We start from the raw sequence: 22,572 nt of genomic DNA, 5'->3' as shown, positions 1-22,572 counted from the left end.
AACATTTTACTGCTTGATGGACAATAAGACCTATTTTGCCTCATTTCTAAATATTAATTATCCAGGATGTTCACCAAATGACAGTATGCCTGGATGTGGGGTGGGGACAAAGGATGAAGAATGGAAGAGTGGTGCACTGTTTTCTTTTCCTATTTTTGTGTTTTTCTTTTTCGCCAGCTAGGGATGAAGGGCGCCTTTTCTGTCGTTAAAATGTGACAGAATAAATGTACAGCAAAAGTCATAGTTTACTGTTTCGTATTCCTTCTTGGTATTTTAAGACAAAACAAACAGATGAAAAACGGTGCCTTCAGCGTTCATCTTCGCTGTCATTCAAACGATGTTATTTCTGGACTTTGATCAGATTGAAAGTCATTTATGATCCATCACCACTTCAAAGATGTGACATTTTGTACTTTTTTTTTTTGCTTTTCGTTTTTTGTGGGGCATACCTGGTCCGTGAACACTGCATCACTGGTTAAGAGGGCACAGCAGCGCCTGTACTTCCTGCGGAGGATGAGGAGAGCCCACCTGCCCCCACCCTCCCTCATCACATTCTACAGGGGCACCATAGAGAGTATCCTGACCAGCTGTATCTCTGTGTGGTGTGGAGGCTGCAGCGCTACCGACTGGGGTAGTGTGAGGAGGGTAACGAGGACAGCAGAGAAAATAATCGGGACTACACTTCCCTCCATTCAGGACATTGGCCAGAAGCGCTGCCTATCCCATGCTAAGAACATTACCGGGGACCCCTCTCACCCCCATCATGGACTGTTCACTCTGCTAGCCTCTGGGAAGAGGTACTGCAGTGTGCGGTGCAGGACCACCAGGCTCCGCAATAGTCTAGTCCCCCTGGCCATTAGACTGTTAAATGGTCAATCTAACATATAGTTAACTTAAATCTAAACGGCTGCTAATCTGACTTTTTGCACTACTGGCAGTTTTTTATAGCTTGCCACTCCTTGCACATTGCTCTCTGCACTATTGTAATTACAGCGTTATTGTAACAGTGTTAATGTTACTGTGTACCTGACTTGTTAACCTGACTGCCCATTTTGCACATCTGGTTAGCTACTCTTCTTGCACTATCGGCACTATGGTAAAATACTATACGTAGCCAAAATACAATACAACTTTATTTATATCTGTACATTCAAGGAAACTGTGGGGGTCAGATGCATCGACATTTCGTTCTGTATACACGTGTACTAGAATGACAATAAAGTAGATCTGAATCTGAATCTGAATCTGAATTTAACGTGGATCTGCTTTTTGTCAAAAGCTTTTGGACCAAAGTTATAGGAAAGATCTCTGGTAAATTGGAATGCAAGATCCCCATTTGTCACAAGTTTGTATACTCTGTGATTTATCGATAGCTAATAAACCACATAAACAAACTCAGTCAGTTCTGGTCGCTTTTTCTATCTGATAAGTTTATTTTGCTTTTAACATTGCACACCTTCAGAGGAGATTGCACAGGATGATCATTGTTGCACACTGTTGTTTTGACTTTTATGAACTGTTTAGATTATTGACACTCTCAGCCAATTATGATGCTGTTCTTTGATACCAACAACCTTTAGGGCGGATCTGCTTTTGTAAACCAGGCTATTTAAGAAAAAGAAAGGACTCAGAGGAGGGCCTTTTGGAATTTTTTTATCAAAGTCCGAGGTCTCTCTCACCTGTTCTTCTTGCAAGCTCAAAATCCACTGATGTCTTCTCTCCTTCTTTTGAGTCTGTTAAAGTTTAACATTATCACCATTGCAAAAATATCCGTTTTAAGTGGAAACGTAAACCAAATATGGTTTTGCATCCTGGGGTTTGGTTGCCCTGTTCACAGGATGAAGCCCCCTGATGACCTGAGTGGGGTTGTGGGATAGGACAATTTGGCTGGACGGCCCTGTATATCTACCCACTGGGCAGGGCTGGAGGGAAAGAGAAGGGGTGGGGTGATATGGGGCCCGTGGGGATGCATGTGGGCTGGCTGGGCTCCGTACTCCTACGCAGGGCTCAGGCCGTTTGGCTGGGCTACGTACTCCTACGCTGGGCTCAGGCTGTTTGGTGTGGCTCTGGTTCTCCGCCGTGCCCTCGTGCGGCCGGGTATCGGGATTTTTTTGTTAGGGGGTGCGGTAGGGGGTGTCACATCATATGGCACTTGATGACAGCTTTGCAGCCTTTGGGTGTTTCCTGCATGCTAGGCTCTCGAAATGATAAGTTTTTTCAAATTTTAGTATTGGAAAGCTGCATAAGAGATTGCATGGGATGACAGTTCGTTATTTTGACTATAATACGTTACTGCCTTTTGTTGTTTTGAATAGTACATGTTGGAATTTCTTATCTGGCATTTGGGCTTGAACTCTTAGCCAGTTCAACATCCATTGATATCATCTCTCCTTATCCTGAGTGTATAGTAATCTATAAACGTAGTAAGTTAGTTTTAATTTTTCTTTGTTCCATTTCCTTTCAGGCATTTTGTTATGATTGAATTTATTTTTACATGTGTTCACAAGGAATGTAAATTCTTGAAATGAATGAATGAATGAATGAATGAATGAATGCATGAATGAATGAATAACATGGCGTGAATGAATCTTCATCAACCCAACAGTGTAAAGCCCCAAGGTGATTTAAAATTTTAGATGATAGTGGAGTGTGTGGTTAACACTCTGCCTCTTCTTTTACTTTCTGAAGATAGGCACTGGCTTTGGGTAAAATTTGCCTCTGGTGAGGGAATATAAAATGGCAAACTGAACAATTTTTTTTGGCCTTTCAGCTTTTTCTGTCTCCTGACTACTTGAAAGAGCCAAGGGTCAAAGATACTACGAATATATAAATTGAAGAGCACAAAGAAACACAAATGCACGTACACAAGCACGTACACAAACCAAAAAGGGAGCAACGATGCAATGAGAAAATATCACGGGTCAGATACACGTAGCTCCTTGGAAAACATAATAATGATAATCGTCAGGAAAGATTTTGATAATTCACTTTGCCTATTAAATAGAAGATGTGCCTCAAATGTGTACTTTTTGGGGGTCATGATATGTATACATCACTTTCAGGTAATTGTAAAATAGATCATTTGTAAAGAAATAAAGCTCCACTTGTGTAAAAACCCCCATGTCTATTTGCACCAATGCATATGCTGACTATTGTTTGTTTGTTTGTACATGATTCAAATTGAATCTTTTCTTCCGGCGCCGTCACGAATGGCAGCCACTCCAGCAGCTCCCGTGTTATTTTCGATTGTTCTCGATTGTTCTCAGCTCAGGGATGCTGCTGGAAATGTGAATTTCCCTTCGGGGATGAACAAAGTATCTATCTATCTATCTATCTATCTATCTATTTTTTTGCACTATATGACTTTGCACCAAATGCAATATTGCACAACCCTTACGATACCAACGGTATCACGATAACACTGTATGTAACATCCCACATGCCGACATTTCTTGTGTAAATACCATGTAAATTATAACTATAGCCTTATCCCCCTTGTTTTATAACCTTATCTTCTCTGTTCCCCTATTCTTCTTGGCTCATACCTCACTGTGAATGTGTAAAACTGGAGTGTCATGCCCAATTTCGTTGTCACAATATGTTAACCCATTTTGTAACAATGACAATAAAGGTATATTCTATTCTATCTATCTATTCTTCTATTCAACACAACAGTTAAGCTAAGTGTTGTAATCTTTCAGTACACGTTCATTCACCTGCATGACTCTTAGTTTTGCCATGTGGGTATATAAGTGGCATTGTTTATGTTAGTATTGCAGACAACAAGATTCTCAGCGCTTGTTTCCCAAGAAATATCTGAGACAAGTTCCTTCTTGCTAAGATACTTGTCATACACAATAAAAGAGGAAGAGAGCAAATTCCAAAGGGGTGACAAATGGGCAGTTGCGAACTAGCACCACAAATGATATCTACTCAGATAACAAATGATGTAAAATATGTTGAAAAGTTACTAATTATTATCATTTATAAAGTACTTGGTAGGGAATGGTGATACTGGGAATTTTGGTATCAGTTTCAGGTTAATATCAATAGTTAAATGGTGATACTGGGAATTTTGGTATCAGTTTCAGGTTAATATCAATAGTTACTGGTCCGATACAGATACTTTTTGCTTGGAAACTTCATGATCATTGAATAATAGAACCCTTCCCCCCTAGATTAGCTTATATTAACAAAATACACAGCAAAAACTATTGAGCACTAAGATGATTGTCGTTAAATAACTATACTACTAGTATAAAAATAAATATATTTCCATTGCACATGTTTCAGAACAAAATCCAAAAGATTCAAACCAAAAAAATGATATATGTAACGAAAATACAATACGGCATTAAAAAAGATAACCAAAATACCTTCCATTGTGCAATATTTTGAAAATAAAGTCAGTGAGAAACTCTTTTGGTTCTTTAGCCATAGTGACCACGGATTTACAGGTTTTTGTTCAGGACCAGTAGCAGGTTTACATTTTTTGGTTTCATCTTGTTCCTCTCAACAGGATTACCTTGTTTTTATATACATTTGGGGTGTTGCCTCAGTAGCAGACCACTTAACTACACAAAGTATATATTGCATTGTCGTTTTTTGTGGTTGGAAAAAAATTCCACACCACACTGCACTTCTTCTTTGCTTCTGTCATTTTTAGCTTCTGGCAGGGTTGGGCACATAAATTTGGCCCTCTTTTCTGTATGGCAGACACGATCCAGCAGCAGGCCAGGTAAGAAGAGGTCCTAAAAGTCTGCCTGACGGCTAGGCTCATTTGTGTGCCTAAACTTAGAGAGTGTCAGAGGGTGCTGGGTGAGAGAGAATAGGGCTGCGCTATCTACACTGTAGAAAGCGCTGCTTCTCTTTGTAGATTCTACACAGTCGGGTGGCATCAGTCTGATACAAGTACTTGCTTAGTATCGATAGTATTGAGATTTGAATCTCTACACCACAATTGACAACTACCGGTACTTGAAAAACAAATGATGACAAATCTGTTAAAAAGTTACAAACTATGCCTTTTACCACCTTACTCGGATATTTGACCGAGCAAAAAAACATATTCTCTGCACCTCACACATTGGAGGTGTTGTTTATTTAGCAACATTTAATTCAACCTCATATGGGTGGCTGAGAAGGAAAACTGTCTCATGTTAGTTTTAACAAAAAAGTCACTATCTGGATTTGGTCACAAAAAAGTATTTACAGTCGTATGCAAAAGTATGGGCACCCCTGATCATTTTCAAGATTTGCCTGTATAAATCATTGGTTGTTCGGATCAGCAATTTCAGTTAAATATATCAAATAGCAGACAAACACAGTGATATCCGAGAAGTGAAATGAAGTTTATAGGATTTACAGAAAATGTGGAATAATTGCTTGAACAAAAGTAGGCAGGTGCATAAATTTGGGCACCCTAAAGAGCCTACAGTTTCTATTTTAGCAAAGGTGGGCAAAAAATTGACTTCCCCCAAAAGTTTTGAACATTTTTTTCATTCTCATCTAAAATGTTTTGAATAAAAATGGATGAAATTCAAAAAAGAAAGTGCAAAAGTTGTTCAAAGAAAAGTATCTTACAGTGGATAAAATATTTAACGTGTGTTTGGCTTGCCATATCATTTTATGTGGCCTGCGAGAGCTTAAAATGTATAAACCTCTAAAACGAAACAAAAGAGTCAAATGAGTGTTTTTAGTCTAAACTACATTTCCCACAATGCATGTTATCTACAATATCCGCAAAGTGACGGCTCAGCGCCACTAGACGCCAGTATTTCATATTGATGACAACGAGAGGACTTGCGAAATAAATGTCCGGAAGATTTTGTAATTTTGATACGTCCACATACGAGATATTTTTTTAACCAAACAGGATTCGTATTTTAAAATTGCTCGTATCTTGAGCAAATTTTCCTGATGAAATAACCGAAAACATATTTCATTCCCAGCCTCGCTAAAGAATTAAAGTTAACCCCTAAATAGCTCTAAAGTACATCTTCCTGAACTAAAAACATAATCAAATTGTAATTGGACATACAAATATCATAATAAGATAAATAAAATCATAACAATAATACTTCAAATACCCGGTCTCTCGTGGTTACATCTAGCAAATCTTGTTACTTCGTTTTTCTCTATTTTATCAGGCAAAATTTATGCCCGAAAAACATCTCGTATCTCGAATTTCTCATAGCTTGGGTAACCAGATGTAGATGTATCACTGTATTTATTTTCAACATATACTTGTGTGGTGAGATTTTTCAATGCAACTTTAATGTTTGTGACTTCAATAACTAATCATTCAAAGTTACTTTACATCAGTGATTCTCAATTTTTTTCTTTTGTGCTTAATGCACTGTGTGGGAGCTAAATGTAAACAAAACACTCTGCAACTGAGAACGCCACTTTGTTATTACTATGTAATTACTGTGGTATTAAGCAATGTAATTGCTAATGACTGTGTTTTTAGACTGACCCTGAAGGCATCTCCTTGTTTTCCATCGGGAGTATGTTATAACTGTGTTATTACTATGTTATAACTGTGGCTGTGATTTTGGACTGCCCCTGAAGGCATTTCCTTATTTGCCATCCATAAAGAGTGGGTACATTCACCTACCCACGTTAAGTTTAACCATGAGCAAAAGGCATGCTAACGATTACATGTTAACGAGAAGATGCTAACGAGTCATGCTAACAGCTATATGCTAACGATTTATGCTAAAAGCTAACTAGTTATGTTAAAAGCTACATGCTAACGACTATATGCCAGCGGAAAATTGCTAACAGCTACATGCTAACATGTCAAGCTTACTGCTATATGCTAACGAGTTATGATAAGAGCTACGTGCTAGCGGCTATATGCTATCAAGTGATTGATAACGGGTCTTGGTAATGGCTACATGCTCACGAGTCTCGCTAACCACTATATGCTAATGAGTCATGCTAACAGCTACATCCTAACGAGTCATTCTAACGGCTATATGCTAACAATTTATACTAAAGACTACTTGCTATCAGGTAGATGATAACGACTACCCGCCAGAGCCCAGCCCCAACTCTCACATTTGTCAGGTGAATTGTCTAGTTTTACATAACATTGTAATGCTGCACGGTAACCCTTATTTTAGCTAAATGCATCTTTAACCTATATACGTCTTTTTTTCTGTAACTCTAACGGAATACAAGTAGATTTCACTTTTTGTATCCTAATTACGTAACGCTGTCACATGTGCTGTTACTCCCCAACCCCGACTACAGGCAGCATGAACGTCAGTTTTTTTTCCTTTTGTAGTAAAGTTATATCGGAGGTATCAATTAGCTTCAGCCGAGCTATGACCTTGAAAGAAGAACCGTCAGTGTACAGGAAGTACAGCCTGCTGTTTCAGTTTGTGTCATGCATTATTGATTTTCACTTTTTCACATGACGCTAATATTGTATGCTAGCTGCCTGCAAGTGCAGATGTGCAAAGTAGTGCAAGCAATGAAAGTTTGGCGACTGTGCTGCACTTGGCTAAGAATAAGAAATGAAATGATCTAAATGAAATGATCTGCATTTATATAGCGCTTTTCAAGTCAATGACTTCCCAAAGCGCTTTACAATGTGCTCCACATTTCCCAATAGCAGCCTTGTATTGCAGCCATGTAAGACGCTAACCTGCTTATTGGGGGCATTGGGGGTTCAGTGTCTTAACCAAGGACACTTCGACATGAAACACGGACGAGCCAGGATTCGAACTGGGATCCCTTGATCCCAAGACGAGCGCTCTACCTCCGGAGCTACTGCCGCTCGATTCCTCAAAATTACAAAGTATAATACCAATGCAGGCAGCAATTTTTGAGTTTGAAGGATAGTAAAATTCCTTGAATCCATACCTCAGCATTAAATATAAGTTAAAGAGATACCTTCCTGGACACCCAGGGTTGCTGTACACAGATTATAAAAATACAATAAAACTGTAATAAAACAGGCAATAAATACAAAAATAAAACAAACTACTGTTAAAAAAGAAATACTACATAAATTAAATTAACTACTTTAGTAGTAATTGTGTAGGAGCATTCATGTAGTATTTCTGTAATATTATTTTCTACAGTAGTGTGAGTCCTGGGACAACGTGGACAAAGAATAAAGATACATGCAGACGTCTACTGTGACGACCAGAACGGAATCAGGACCCAAATGCATAGCATCAACCACAAGTTTATTGATGGAAAGAGGAAGGGCAGCGCCCGCGATCCGGTTCTCGCTGGACGCGGGAAGCAAGCCGCTCATGCAATCGGATCGTGATCCGAATACGGAAGTGGATCTTCCGTAGCGGGAGATGGCGGTGTCAAAAACGGAAAAGACAGGTCGATGGACGGGACAGAAGAGCAAAAACATGGTTGGGATCAAAAAACGGGTCATAAGCCGGGACGGGAGAGCAGACGTGGTCTGAATCAAAAACAGGTCGGAGCCGGAGACAAACGGGGAGATCAGGAATGGACGGGTGGAAACATGGGTGCAAAAACAGAACAGGTGGGAGTCAGGGTCAAAATGTTTTCCTTGTAACAACAGAGGTTCGCTGACGGACTGACAACCGGAGAGTGACAGGACTGGGCTTAAAAAAAGGACAGGGAACCAATCAGGTAGCCCGCTGCGGCTGGCGCCAAATGACGTGATCCAAATCAGATCATGATATCTACCTTTATTATTTATTTTATATTTGTCTTTAAATAGGTTATCAAATTGGTTTTGAAACGCTTAAATCATTAATAATACATAGTAAGTTGCTGTTTAAGGCCCTACATTAGTTTTGTAGTAGTTCTGAAGCATTTCTGTAGTAAAACTGCAGTAGAATTTTAGTAGTACGATTTTTGTAGTATTTCTTTAGTGTTACTGTCATTGCTTTTTTGTAGTATTTTGTTGAAGTATTACTGTAGTGTTTCAATAGTAATATTTCTATAGTAGTGGTATTTTACTATCGTATTACTGTAGTGGTATTTATGTAGAATTTTTGTAGTATTGCTTTTTTTCTTTTCAAAATTAAAGCAAATAAATATATTAGATCTTGGTTTAAGCACTACTTTGATATTTAGTTGCGTAGTAATTTTGTTGTGTTTCTTTAGTATTTCTGTTGTAGTATTTTTGTAGTACAGTGTTACCGTAGTAGTATTTCAGTGTTACCGTAGTAGTATTTCTGTAGTATTTCTTAGTAGAAAAGTCTCTCTTTCAAGTCTTCCACTCTCGTCCCAGGCAAAATAATATATATAAACCCTGTTTTTAAGCACAAAATGTGATATTTAGTTTTATAGTTATTCTTGAGTATTTCTGTAGTGGTATTTTTGTATTGTAGTATTACTGTGGCAGTATTTGTGTGTAATTTCTGTAGTAGTATTTTGGTAGTATCATTAGTATTTGTGTATATGGTATATAGCATACCTGTCAACCTCCACGGATCCATGCCCGTACAAACTGTCGTATTTTCCCGTACAAAATACAAAATAATCGTACACTATATCTTTTTTTTCCGGAATGATGCATGATGGGAAATCCCCAGGCGGCAGACGCATGCGATTAACAAATTTGCGTTTTTCCGTACAGATTTCCTTGTATGTCGTACTCCTCTTAAAATGCATAAAAAACTTATTTTGTACGGCAAAAACGTACAGCTTGACAGGTATGGTATAGTAGTATTTGTGTATAATAACATTAGCGTAGGGACAACGAGGACAAAACAAACGTTCTTATCTGTAGTGCTTTATTTATTATTATATACATATACATTGTCATTTTATTTTTCATTTGTTTGTTGGTGCGCCGTATCAAAAGCCTGACAGGCCACATGTGACCCACGGGCAGTAGTTTACCCACCAATGAACTAGAGTACTGTTAAATATATTAAAGCAGGGGTCTCAATTCGAGACGATAGTTTGGTGCGGGTTTGAGTTTGATGTGGATGCTTGAAGTTGTGTGTCGCTTGGCCTTTGATCTTTGATTTTTGCAATCCGGAGATGGAATAAGAGCTTGCTCTGTCCACTCCACGCATCGGCCCGGTATTGCAGTACCTCCGGGAACGGTGCATTCGCAATGATCGCAGCAAGGCTTTAGGGCTAGGACCTTAGCTTGGCCTTTTGGCTGAGAGAAAGTGTCCCGGCTCCTAGGCTTTGTAGCGTATTATGAACTGACCGATAACGGATAATGGATAATGAATAACGAAGATAGAACAATAACCCTTAGATCTTGGTTTAAGCACTACTTTGATATTTAGTTGCGTAGTAATTTTGTTGTTTCCTAAAGACATTCAAGCTTCTCCTTGTTCCAAGTTCCTCACTCCAAGACCTGCCACCCCAAGCTTCTTCTTAAAGGTTATTCCCAAGTTTCTCTTCAAGATTCTCACCATCCCAAGAACCTCTCTCAAGTTTTTTCCTCAAGTCTCCCTCTCAAGTCTTCCCTCCTCATCCCAAGACCTCAACCACCTTCTTAAAAGTATTTCCAAGTTTCCTTTTCAATATTATCATTATCCCATAATCCCCTCTCAAGTTTTACCTCCTCAGTAGTCCCTGTTCTACTCTCTCTTATCATTAGTGAAGCTGTTTTTGTTTCTTGAATGAATGGCCCTTATTGGGGTTTGATCACCTCCCTCCCGAAAAGGGACAGCAGAATAACAGTTTAATGTGCCCGGCTAACTTCATGGTTCATTCATGAGTAGGCGCGAGTACAAGTATTTTGTTTTATTTTCTACAGTTTTTTTTTCCAAGTGCATAAGCTCTCTCCATGATTACATGCCGATATAAGAGTGTCCAACTTGAAACTTTTGAAAGTTGAAGTCAGGTTGACTTGCACACACCCAGAGGGCAGCAATTTTTGCGGGGTTTAGTCATCCGCCTCCTTGCAAGCTACAACACGTTCGCACCAAGGCAAAAAGCCGATAGCTTACCTTTCCCGCAGCAGTTGAGTGAACAGATAATTCCTCAAGAACAGAATGCCCCTTTTCCTATCAAAATCACCTTTTTCTGATCAAAATCACCTTTTTCCATGCAGATAAAAAGCGAGTGCGCTGTGCCTTGAAGCCTTATCTAGTGTACTGCAGGGAACTGCACAATTGGTGACTAAAACTGCTCAATACTTTTCAAAAATTATTTGTTGATTATCTGTGCTTTCTTACAGTGATTGGAGTATTATTTATCCATATCAGTGCGTGACAGGGAGATTACACAGAAATACAACAAAAAATCTACAGAAATACATAAATACTACAGAGATTGGACATAAATACTACAAAAACACTACTACAGAAATACCACAAAATTACTACTACAGAAATACAACAGAATTACAACAAAAAACACCAAATATCAAATTTGGTGCATAATAACAGGGACCTAATATATTTTGCTTTAATTCTGTAAATAACAAGAAATACAAAAATACAATAAAATATTAGAAAAGTATTTCTGTAATAAAAAAATAATATTATTGAAATGATACTACAGAGATACTACATAAATACTACTATAGTAATGATACAGAAATACTACAAACTACCACAGAAATACTACTCCATGAATACTACGGAAATACTGCACTACAAAATGCTACAACAGTAATACATGTATACTATAAAATGACTACAAAACATCAATTTTAGTGCTTAAAAACTGGCTCATAATATATATTTTACTTCAATTCTGAACATTTCAAAACCAATGTAATAAAACAAATCTTTTGAAGACAAATATAAAAAGTATAATATATAGTTATCTGCATATATATTTATTCTTTATCTGTTAAATGGATGTTTGGGCCTGTAAAAAGGGTTTCTTCTCTGGTTTGAATGTATAATACATATGTATTTCAATGATAATTGTAAAAAGAAAAAAAGGGTTTCTACTTCATGGATTTTGGAACGTAACGCCTGCGATCAATAAGGCTCCATTGTACATGGAAAATAAGGCTTAAAAAGTTCTGTTTTACTCAAAATATTGCATTCAGTTATTGATTTTCTCATTTTATTAAAACAAAACATTACGGAATGTGCTAAAAACTTTATTGTTCCAGTGGGATATAATTCCACTCTTTTGAGGTATTGCAAGAAACAAATGGAGTAAAACTTGAAAAACAGATAAAAATATAGTAAAATAATAAGTTACAGCAAAATCATGAACCTAAATAAAAATCCTTTATTTCTTCTTTAGCCACGATGGGCACTAATAATAAAAACAACTTTATACAGTGAATCCTCTTTATTGCGGGTGTTACGTTAAAAGTGAATCTATATAGGTGAGAAGCATGTGGTAAAACCCCTTTTTTCTTATTATTATACAACTTCTTGTTATTATGCAACCTAATATTCTATTATAAAGTACATTGTGTTAGGGTCTGACATACCTCATACCAACTGGAGGGTCCCAACTGGGGTTTGAACTAGGCACATTCACCCCCAAAACCATAACACATTAAAACCAAAGAACAAACCCTTTTTACAGGCACAAGCATTCATAAAAGTACTGTTTACTATACCTGTAAACATTCATTTATTTATATTTTACCAAAAATATTCTCTTAGGAACTGTTAAGCCAATCAGAATGCAGAACACAATGCAAGATGAGAGTCTGTGAAGCAGCGAGACTGTCAAAGGTGAGCCGCATAATAGTGAGGGATAACTGTATTGTGAAACTTAAAAAATGAAATTAAAGCCTTAAATTCATTTTCTTAAAGGGATAGTGTGTATTATTTGACCACTAGCTGTCTCTGTATTGTGTCCTTTAACGGAAAATAAGTGCTTAAAAGCACAAGGTAGAATACAAACTACAGACACTCAAAGTGTGACCAAAACGCACCCTTTTTTTGACGTTTTTATTTTGTTGAATGGACACGGTGTATTATTGGACCACCAGATGTCACTGTATTGTGTTGGGTAAAAAAAAGGGTCCTAAAAAGCAGATGAAAAAAATCCAAACAACAGAGACTCAAAATGACCAAACTGCATTTTTCTTCCCACTTTTTGGCTAGACTTTTGCAAAGTTTTGGGGGTTTTGTGGGTATCTGTAGAAGCAATATGATTGACATTTATGTCAGTTCCCTTTGGGTGAAGCTCCTATTATGTAAAAGAAATATAATTTCTCGACCTATGAGTATTTAAAAACATTCATCATTATATATATACATAGTTCATGTATTTTTGCTTATTATTCAAATCACAATTGTTTTTTTAACGAGTGAAGGTTTTTTACCACTAGGAGGCACAAAATAATACACAACGTGCTTTTAAGAAAGTAAAGCAAATGGGCGAAACCTTGGCTTATTTTGTGGCCATTTCCTCCCTATTAAAGAACCAATCAAAAAGCACAGTTACCAGGATTCAAGCAGACCTATGAACTATGTGTGAGAATGGTGATCGAGTGGAGATGATGCATCTTTTTTTTGCATATCATTTAAATCAGTACTGTAATCTATAAATGTTTTTAATGTAATTATAGTTTTTGTGAAATAACTTCTTCCTGTCAATTTATAATTTTAAAAAGACTCCTTCTACTATACTGAATTGCATTTAAGGGCAGAAATGATGACTTCGGATTATATATTGTCGCCATCATGTGGACATTATGGAAAACGGTTATTTAATGTTAGGGAAATGTTAAGGATGTGTCCTTATTGTCCTCCAACAGAAGCCATATATATTTCCATTTTCAAACATTTTTAAAAAGTGCCAGGAAGCCACAAGGGAGCGCCAAAGAGCCGCATCTGGCTCCATAGCAAATTTAAAGTGTCGAGAAGTCCACATTTGTTGGCAATAGAAAGTATTTTTCGCTGCCTTTTGGTGCTTTGTCAGTTCAGAGTGTTTAGTTAACATGATGGCTTTTAGAGAAACATGAAATTGAAAAAGATTTGCACGAACATTGTACAGGTTCAACAAGGCTTTGTCCAGACAGAAAAGGGGCAGGGCGACTTTTTAGCCAATCGATGAAAATCCGCAAAGTAGCGAAACCAAGTTTACTGTATGTAAGTTCTTTTTTAGACAAGTACTCACAGGTTGGAACGAAGATGTCATTCACTTCTTGCGTCGTACGCTTCGAGACGGTGGGGATTTCGATGACGGATTTAACTGTAGTGGACGGTTGAGACTGCGTCCCTTGAGGGAGCACGTAAGAACCTCGTGTGGCCTCGTCCTCCATTAAAACCTCGGGACGGGCAGAGGTTATCGTTGCGGCGGTGGTCATCGATGCAGACGAATGAGGGATTGACATAGTTAGTCCTAGAGTGGAGTCCACCGATATGATAATGGGGTCCTGCCCAATGCGTTTGGGATCTAAATGAGTGGGGGGCTCGTACTGGAAGATCTTGTCGGCGAAGACCCATTTGAGTCCTGCCGTGCACAGGGCTAAACTAAGCAGACAGGCCAAGATGGGCAGAATGCAGATTTTCTCTGAGTGCAGACAATTGTTAATCTGTTCCATCTTTATGCACACACAGCAGGTGCCCGGCAAAGCCATAACTCCTAAAGCTCTCGGACGCTCCCCACCATCTTCGTTGTCGTCTCCTCCCTCTGCAGTTACCTCTGCAACCTCTGCAACCTCCACCCCGTTCTCTTCATCTGCCTCCTCCGGTTTCGCCTCTGGGACTTGTCCGGTATCGACAGTGGAACCAGAGGGGGAGGCCGATCCGGGTGAGGGAAGGGGCGCTGCAGAGAAATCCTCCACTCCTTCAGTCATCTTGTTTCAACTGCCGGAAGCAGGATCCCTGAACACTATGAACTCGGACAGCGTCGGCCGCCAGGATGTCGTACGTCATTGAGGAGAAAGTGGGGAAAGGTTCTCGATGGTGACCTTGTTAGCAGTGTGGGGTGTAAAAAGACGGCCTTCTGCGCACGGCAGAGAGCAGTTCATTACTCTAATTGAAATGCCCTATGTGTCTACAAGTTGAAGATTCAGATATGCTGCGGATGAGAATGAACACATTTCATTGGATCCGGGAGGGAAAGGAAAAGTGAAGGCTCACTGACCTGAGTTGGTGGCGTAGTCGGAGAGAAAATGTTTCGGACAGGACGGCCAGACACTGCAGTGGCAGGTGGGACATGCTGTCTTGTCGATCCTACGGGCTTTGGGGGCAACAGAAAGGCTTAATCATGAGGGAGAGGCAGGTGTCCTTCCTCTCCGGAGCAACCTCAGAAACAGATGAGTAAGGGAAAGAAGAGAGAATGATAGAGAGGAGAAGGGAGGAGGGGACGTAAGAGGGAGGAGGGTAGGCTGGCTGCAGCAGCGCACAAGGGCAGAGAAGATGGGTACCTCCCCTTTTTTCTTCTAAGTGTCGAATGGGACAGTCCTCTTTTTCTCCCTCCCTCAGTCTCTTCCTGTCTCGGTGGCTCCCAATCCCAGCACAATGCATCACAACAAGCTAGTTTCTTAATCCAATTAAGAGCCGGTATCAGCCAATCGCAGGGTGGCCAACGGTCGAGACACCTCCTCTAACATCACTCCCCATTGATTATGCCAAAGCCAAAGGGTGTGTTTTGCGTCTAGGGGAAGGAGCCAAGCAAGCAGGCATACGATCCATCCCAGGAGGATAAAGCCAGTTTGTTCTAGTCCTCTCAAGTAACTGAGTAATAACACGGACAATAATGATAATGAATAAGGTCAACGACAATTTAAAAAAATAATTTTGACATTTTGTATGCGTCAAACTCACCACACATCCTTCAAACGTTTAATTTTCAACTAAAACTTAAAACTGGGACAGGGAGTTTCTTCCCCAGGGCGATCACTACCCTAAACAAGCGCACAAGACTAAAAAGTATACCGTATTTTCTGGAATACGTATCAATTGCGCCTCATAGGCCAGAAAATATGTAAAATAAAATTGCAAATGCATAATTACAATGAAATGCTACTGATAATTTAATAGTTTTGTAGACACTTCAAATAAGGAGAGAAGACATCAATGGATTTTCATCATGGCAAGGAGTTCTTAAAACCCTCCCCTAGGCCTTTGCGTTTTTTTAAATCACTTGGGTTATTGGCCAAATGATATAAACAGTGTTCTCTAAAATAGGCTGTGTTTTCCACATTCAATGTAGTCCAAATTCAGACCCAAAAAAGTAATTGTTGTGCTTTCTTGATGATGATGACAAAGACGATATGTTGATTCTGTTTTGAATCACGGAACCTGCATAGAATTACATTTTGGAGGTTCGGGTTCGCGCCCCGGCCGAGTCATTCCTAAGACTTAAAAGTGGTCGGCGGCGCCCTCTCTTGGCTGCGGCTGCATCGGGTCAGATGCAATCGACATTTCGTTCTGTGTACATTGTTACACAGAATGACAATACAAGGAAATTATTATTATTATTATTATTATTTTATTAATTTGATTGATAAACTGTTGTTTGTTGTTTTAACAAATATAATTTGTTTACATAATTTTCACTGTAGACTAGTCATGTTTTTGTTCTTTGATTACCACACCTTATAGGAAAGATCTGCTTTTGTAACCTAGAAGATAAAATAAAAAAAATGGGCTCAGGGGACAGCCTTTGGAACAGGTTGGAATCGCTTATCTGAGGTTTGGTTTCTCTCCCTGTTCTCCTTGTAAGTACAAAATCCACTAATGTCTTCTCTCTTTATTTTTAGGGTATACTAAACTTTAAACTTATCAATAGAGAATTTAAAAAATATATATATATTTTGACCTTGTTGTATGAGTTGAAATCACCAGACAAATTTGTCAGGTTTGATTTTGTTTGTACATGTTATTTGTTTTTTGAATCCTTGTTTATTTGTTACGTTGTTTCTTGCATTTGAATGTTGGTCTTTGTTTCTGGTTTGTATATTGTTATGCTGAATTTTGTTTGGACATGTGGTTTTAAGACCCCTTGTTTGTCTGTTACTTTGACCTTTGTTTTTTTATTACATGTGATCCTTTTTTTGAGCACCCCTGTTCCAGCTTCCCCATAACTTGAATCCACCCCCTAATCGTAACAGTAATCCTATTTTAGATTTCTATTTTTTGATTAGATCAAGACAGAAATGGACCGGACCAGATTTAGCCTAAACTCCAATGTTCAAACAACGTCTGGTGCTGGGTGGAATTGATCCTACAAGGGGATTTTAGCCGACCACCAATGAAACTATAAACTACCTGCCCAAACCACACCAGGTACAAGACCCCCAGATCAATCCAAGGACTTGTGGGGGATCGAAAGCTTAAACAAGATGAAGAAAGGTCAGGTCACCTCTACACGGAACGCTAACCCTGCTTTGACCTTTTCCAATCCTCTGACAGAATTAATACCAGTAATGGTATCTGTGGGAAAGGACTTCCTGTCAGGCCCTTGAATTAGGGACCTGCATATTGATTGCACTCTTACATTTTCATCCGCTTTGTCTGTTCCAAGAAGCCGATGGACACAAAGGCAAATCAAAATAGCAGGGAGGTTTGGGCCTTTTGATCAGAATATTTATTAATCCTGTATGATTTTATTATTGTATAGGATAGAAATCTACCAATTGAAAGTGGTGACAATAAAAACAGAATCCATAAGATCCCAAAGCACCTGGCCTCCGTAAAGCTTCCTAACAAATGTAGTATTAAAAGTATTTAGTACTCTTGGGATTACTAGAATGATACATTTATCTACATTTGTGTTCTGTCCTTGTGCTTGATAACGCTGAATGGAAGATCCGAGAAGTCTATCTATTATGATGGCAGTCATTGTGTGCATTCTGGTAATTTTATATTTACATACACTGGGTTGGAAAGTAACTAAGTACTTTTGTTCATTACTGTAATTTGTTGGTACTTCAGCACTATGAAGAAATATGTACTGTATTGAGTATTTCTTTAATATAGTGACTCAACTTTTATGTCTAATCATTTAAACATTAGCTTGGGGCAGCAGTGGCTCAGGAGGTAGTGGGCTCGTCTTAGTATCAAGAGGTCGCAGTTCGAATCCCGGCTCCTCCGTGTAACATGTTGAAGTGTCCTTGGGTAAGACACTGAAACCCTAATGCCCCCAATAAGCAGGTTAGCGCCTTACATGGCTGCACGGCCGCTATTGGGAAATGTAAAACACCCTGTAAAGCGCTTTGGAAAGTCTTGACTTGAAAATCGCTATATAAATGCAGATCATTTCATCTGTACTTTTACTATTTTTAAAAATGGTGTCACGTTATCTATGGATCAACTTATTCTGTTTTTAATATTTTTGATTGTTTAGGATGCCAATTTCCTACTTTGGCTATTATTGCGCCATGTTGTTCGACTACTATGAACTGTCCACATCATTATCACTTACGACCATTCATGGTACTGTTTTTTGATTTCCACACCCCTTAGGGCAGATCTACTTTTTGTAACATGGGAGTTTATTCCCCCCCCCAAAAAAACAAGAAAAAAAGAAAGGATTCAGGAGAGGGTCTTTACAACAGGTTGACATGTTTTATCAGAGGTTTGGCTTCTTATGTTCTTGCAAATTCAAAATCAATTGATGTGTTCTCTCCTTATTTTGAGTGTCTATGAAACCTTAATCATAAATAAATTAAAAGAAAAACGCAAAAAAAACATTGCTGAACATTGCCTTGAGAAATGTTGGGCTAAAAAAATGCAAAGAAAAATGGTGTTGCTTTGGTCACTTTTAGTCTCAGTAGTTTTGTCAGGACCAGAACGGAATCAGGACCCAATTGCGTAAAGTTTACCACAAGTTTTATTGAAAGAAAGAGAAAGGGCTTCGCCCACGATCCGGTGTTTGCTGGACACGGGAAGGAAGTCGCTCTTGCACTCGTATTGTGATCCGAATACAAAAGTGGATCTTCCATAGCGAGCGATGGCAATGTCAGGGACAGAAAAACAGGTCGGAAGGGACAGGGAGAGCAAAATCATGGTTGGTGTCTGAAACGAGGCGTAAGCCAGGATGGGAGAGTAGGCGTAGTCGGGATCAAAAATGGGTTGTAAGCCGGGACGGGGGAGCAGATGTGGTCGAGATCAAAACAGGTCGTAGTTGGAGACAAACGGGAGCAAAAACGGGACAGGCGGGAGTCTGTCAAAAAAGGCTTGCCTTGTATCAACAGAGGTTTGCAGAGAGACTGACAACAAGAGAGTGACAGGACTGGATCTGAATAGGGACAGGGAGCCAATAAGAGACCGCAGTGTATTATTTTGTGACTACTTGTGGTTAAGAAAAACTTAATTCATCAGAAAACAAAATTGATTTAAATGATTAGCAAAAAAACAAACTACTATATATAACTGCATTTTCTAAGATTCTAAGTTTTGAACACAATTCATTTTGTTTTATTTATTTGAACACAGTGCAATGTGATGTCATGAGGGTAGGAACCATTGTTAAGTATCTGTTCACCAATCGCCTTACACTTACAGCATGAGTCATTTCCACCCAAATAGATAGATAGATTCAAGAAGAGTGGTTCACACAGCCTCATTCCAACACACAATCGCTTTATTTTACACCCCGAGGCTTAGGCCACTTTAAATCAATATTGTTGTATGGTACCCGGGGTAATCTGGGACCCGTAACACACTCTTGAAATGACTGACAAGAATCCCTTCAAGCTTCGTTTAGGGGAACTTTTAATTAAATGTAAATTAAACGGTCTGCATTTATATAGCGCTTTTACACACTAACTAACCGATAGCAGCGTCAGCCATGCTAGGCAACTACCTGCTATCTAGGGGCATTAGGGATTCAGTGTCTTGCCCGAGGACACTTCAACATATAACATGGAGGAGCCTAATTAAGTACACGGATCAGTTATATCAGCAGTGTTTTCATGCATTTTCTTTTAGGGCTTCCCGAGGATAGCTGGGATGGGCTCCAGCACCCCCGCAACCCTAGGGAGGATAATGGATGGATGGATATAGTTTTAGTCACAGTAATCCTTTACTGCATCAGTTCATTTTTATGGTTTTGCTACTTTGCAACATTTGACTATTGCGGATCGTATTTGAAAGCAACCCCCACAAATAACGAGGGATTGTTGAATTGTTAAAATAACGCAGGATGCCTCACCAGAATAAGCTGTGAATATCACAGATGGGTGATTGCTTTTAGTGAGAAATTGACATTTTAAAATCACCCAACACTATAATGTTGTTTCAGCGGATCCTCCTTAAAATTATTTCAAGAACCGACCCATGGACTGCCCATCCGGTCCTAGGGGCCAATCTGCTGCCCAAGGTCACTATGGTGGAGAGTCAGTGCTACTTCCAGTGAGGACGTGGTCATAACAAGTAGTAAATAATTTAGGATAAGACAGGACAAGTCAAGACAGGACTAGTCAGCATACGGTTTGTGAACCATGTAGTGCAACTGTGGTGTGATGGGAGCGGCTATGTAATTTCTAAATACCTGAAGGAATTCTAAAATGCAAATAAGAGGACAGTTCAGGTAGTTAATGCAATCTTTAGGGCTGTGTCATTTTGGCGGGGGCCCCACATCAAACAAGGAAATCCCACAGGCATGGCTTTGGAGTTGTATTAGTGATTTAATGGGTGTAAGTTTTCATACTGAGAAAAACTGCTGGTCTTGTACGCTTCAAACAGACACCGCAGTGGGAAACCTGTAGTTAGTAACCTGGAGGTGCCTATCACTTTAAATGGCGGCATATCTTCTTTCTGGAATGTTTTGTCAAATATTATCATTCCTTTGGCCCAGTATCTGTATAGATATGCAGCTATCATCTTCAAGCATGACCTGGACACAAAATGTTTTTTAATTCCTAAACAATTGGAGTGTTGACTGTCAACACCCTTTCAAAATGTATGGGGCCTTATCAAGATGGAAATGAGGGTGCACAACAATTCAAAACACTGACAACAATTATATTTCTATTTGTGGAGAATATGAATATTTACATTTATATTCTTCTATAACATTTAACAACATAATTCCTTCCTTTGACAAACAAAGGACCAAATCTCATGATACATCCATTCCCCATGAATACTCACTTCCAACCAGAGATTAAATGTCCTTTTCACCTGTGCGCCCGAATGCTTCGCCTTCCTCCCTTTACGAAAGGCGAGGAAAGATACTTTTTTTAACAGTCCTGTACACTTGTTTAGGGTGGTGACGGCCCCAAGAAAGAAACTGTCACTGAGCCTCTTAGTCCTTGTTTTTAGGAACCTGGAGCAGGTCTAAACGTGGGGGTGAGAGGAGTCCTTTAAAATGCTCTTGGCTATCCTTCAGTATCGCAAGCTAAGAATGTCCTCTGGACTCGGATGGGAGCCAAAGATTTTTTGGGCTGTTTTGATCGTAATCTCTATGTAGTTTTTGTCTGCTTTGCATTTTTTTGCTAATAAAATAACATACTCCACTTTTTTTAATCTCAGATTTATTTTCACAAATTTTCCCTTTGTATTTTCAAGTATTGGAAACAAAACGTACAGATTAAAGTAATTAAACACAATACAACTTGTCACATTCTCTTACTGAAAATTGCCAAATTTGAAAAACAAAAACCATAACAGTGAAAGGATTGCTTCAATAAGAATAACCTTTCAAAAGATGATAAAACATAATTTTAAATGCATAGGCTAAATGGAAAGCATAGCTCTCTATTACCGTTTTTGCGACCAATACTCATCTGCTTACTGATTCAAAGAGCTGTAACTATTATTACTTTAAGGGTATATCAATTGGGTGTACTGACCTTACCTTGTAATGCTACCTGATATTGCATCCTTAGGGGATTGGTGGGCAAACGTTTTAAGTCACGGTCGGAATTGGGTTAAATTTTTTATAGAGGACTAGCAAGAAAAAAACATTTGATTGATTTTCTCTGTATCAAATTATCCAATAACTCAGCAAGACGTTAGGAAAAAATATCATTTGCTAATACATTTACTAGCAGACCTTTACACATGCATATATTTCAGTTTTAAGTTTTTATAAATAGATTATATTAATCAAATTTTGCTTTTGAAACACTCCGAATTGAAGAAAATGAGTAAATGATATCCCCTTTTAAGCACTAAATTTGATTTTCATATGCATTTAAAAAAACTCAAAATGCATAACTTTTTGTTTTTCTACCAGATATTCAATATATATTGATACATACATGATAAGTAACAAGAACAGCTTTATAAATTATTTACTTTTTTTCCACTGACAAAGTGAATTTGAAAACGTCATTCATGTACTAGGTCAAATATCACACATTGTCCCTTTATGTTATCTCCAAGTAACATTTGATCAAATCTCAACCCAAAGGATGGATATAGCAAAACAGGAAAGAAAAAAAAATGTAGTTGGATTCCACAGAATGTTGTAAATGTCTATATAAGCTTTAGTGAAGATTAACACATTGCATAGGCTATTGTATCATTTCAAGATTTTAAAGGTCAATTGCAGGGACTTTACATGAAAAACTGAGCCAACAGGTTGGTCATTCCCAACAAGATAAGAATACTGTGAAAAAGAGCAGACGGCCAGCGGAGGGCGCCCTGACGTTTTAAGGCGATCATGTGGATTAAGGAAGGGAATACAAACACCAAAGCCAAACCGCATGTTGCTCCGGAAAACCTGCAAAAGACAGGCCGACTTTAATACACTTTTTTTGACAACTAAGTAAAGTAT

The 22,572-nt window shown here is 38.7% G+C and overlaps 2 protein-coding genes and 1 pseudogene across 3 annotated transcripts in view; 1 reads left to right on the top strand and 2 right to left on the bottom strand.

The window, feature by feature from the left end:
- The window catches only part of nrg1 (neuregulin 1), a 49,871-nt gene extending 34,622 nt beyond the window's left edge, over positions 1–15,249 (bottom strand). The window contains exons 1-2 of one of the 2 annotated variants that reach the window (XM_088355962.1): positions 14,986–15,249; positions 14,014–14,919 (exon numbers count right to left, since the gene is read on the bottom strand). In XM_088355962.1, the coding sequence (XP_088212088.1) occupies positions 14,014–14,695 (682 nt within the window). In that variant the 5' untranslated portion in view covers positions 14,696–14,919; positions 14,986–15,249. The remainder of the gene's footprint in view (positions 1–14,013; positions 14,920–14,985) is intronic. The other variant, XM_088355963.1, reaches the window with a different exon arrangement.
- On the top strand, positions 9,955–10,069 carry LOC148351086 (U2 spliceosomal RNA; annotated as a pseudogene).
- A 6,823-nt stretch (positions 15,250–22,072) lies between the features above and the next one.
- Positions 22,073–22,572, bottom strand: part of slc38a9 (solute carrier family 38 member 9) — a 33,939-nt gene continuing 33,439 nt past the window's right edge. The window contains exon 15 of the mRNA XM_088319818.1: positions 22,073–22,518. Within this exon, the coding sequence (XP_088175944.1) occupies positions 22,353–22,518 (166 nt within the window). The 3' untranslated portion in view covers positions 22,073–22,352. The remainder of the gene's footprint in view (positions 22,519–22,572) is intronic.

The sequence above is a fragment of the Urocampus carinirostris genome, chromosome 16, assembly GCF_059441175.1.
Source record: "Urocampus carinirostris isolate Australia breed hairy pipefish chromosome 16, RoL_Ucar_1.0, whole genome shotgun sequence".
Taxonomy (NCBI): Eukaryota; Metazoa; Chordata; class Actinopteri; order Syngnathiformes; family Syngnathidae; genus Urocampus; species Urocampus carinirostris.
The sequence above is the reverse complement of the archived record's forward strand: the minus strand, read 5'-3'. Positions and strand labels throughout refer to the sequence as shown.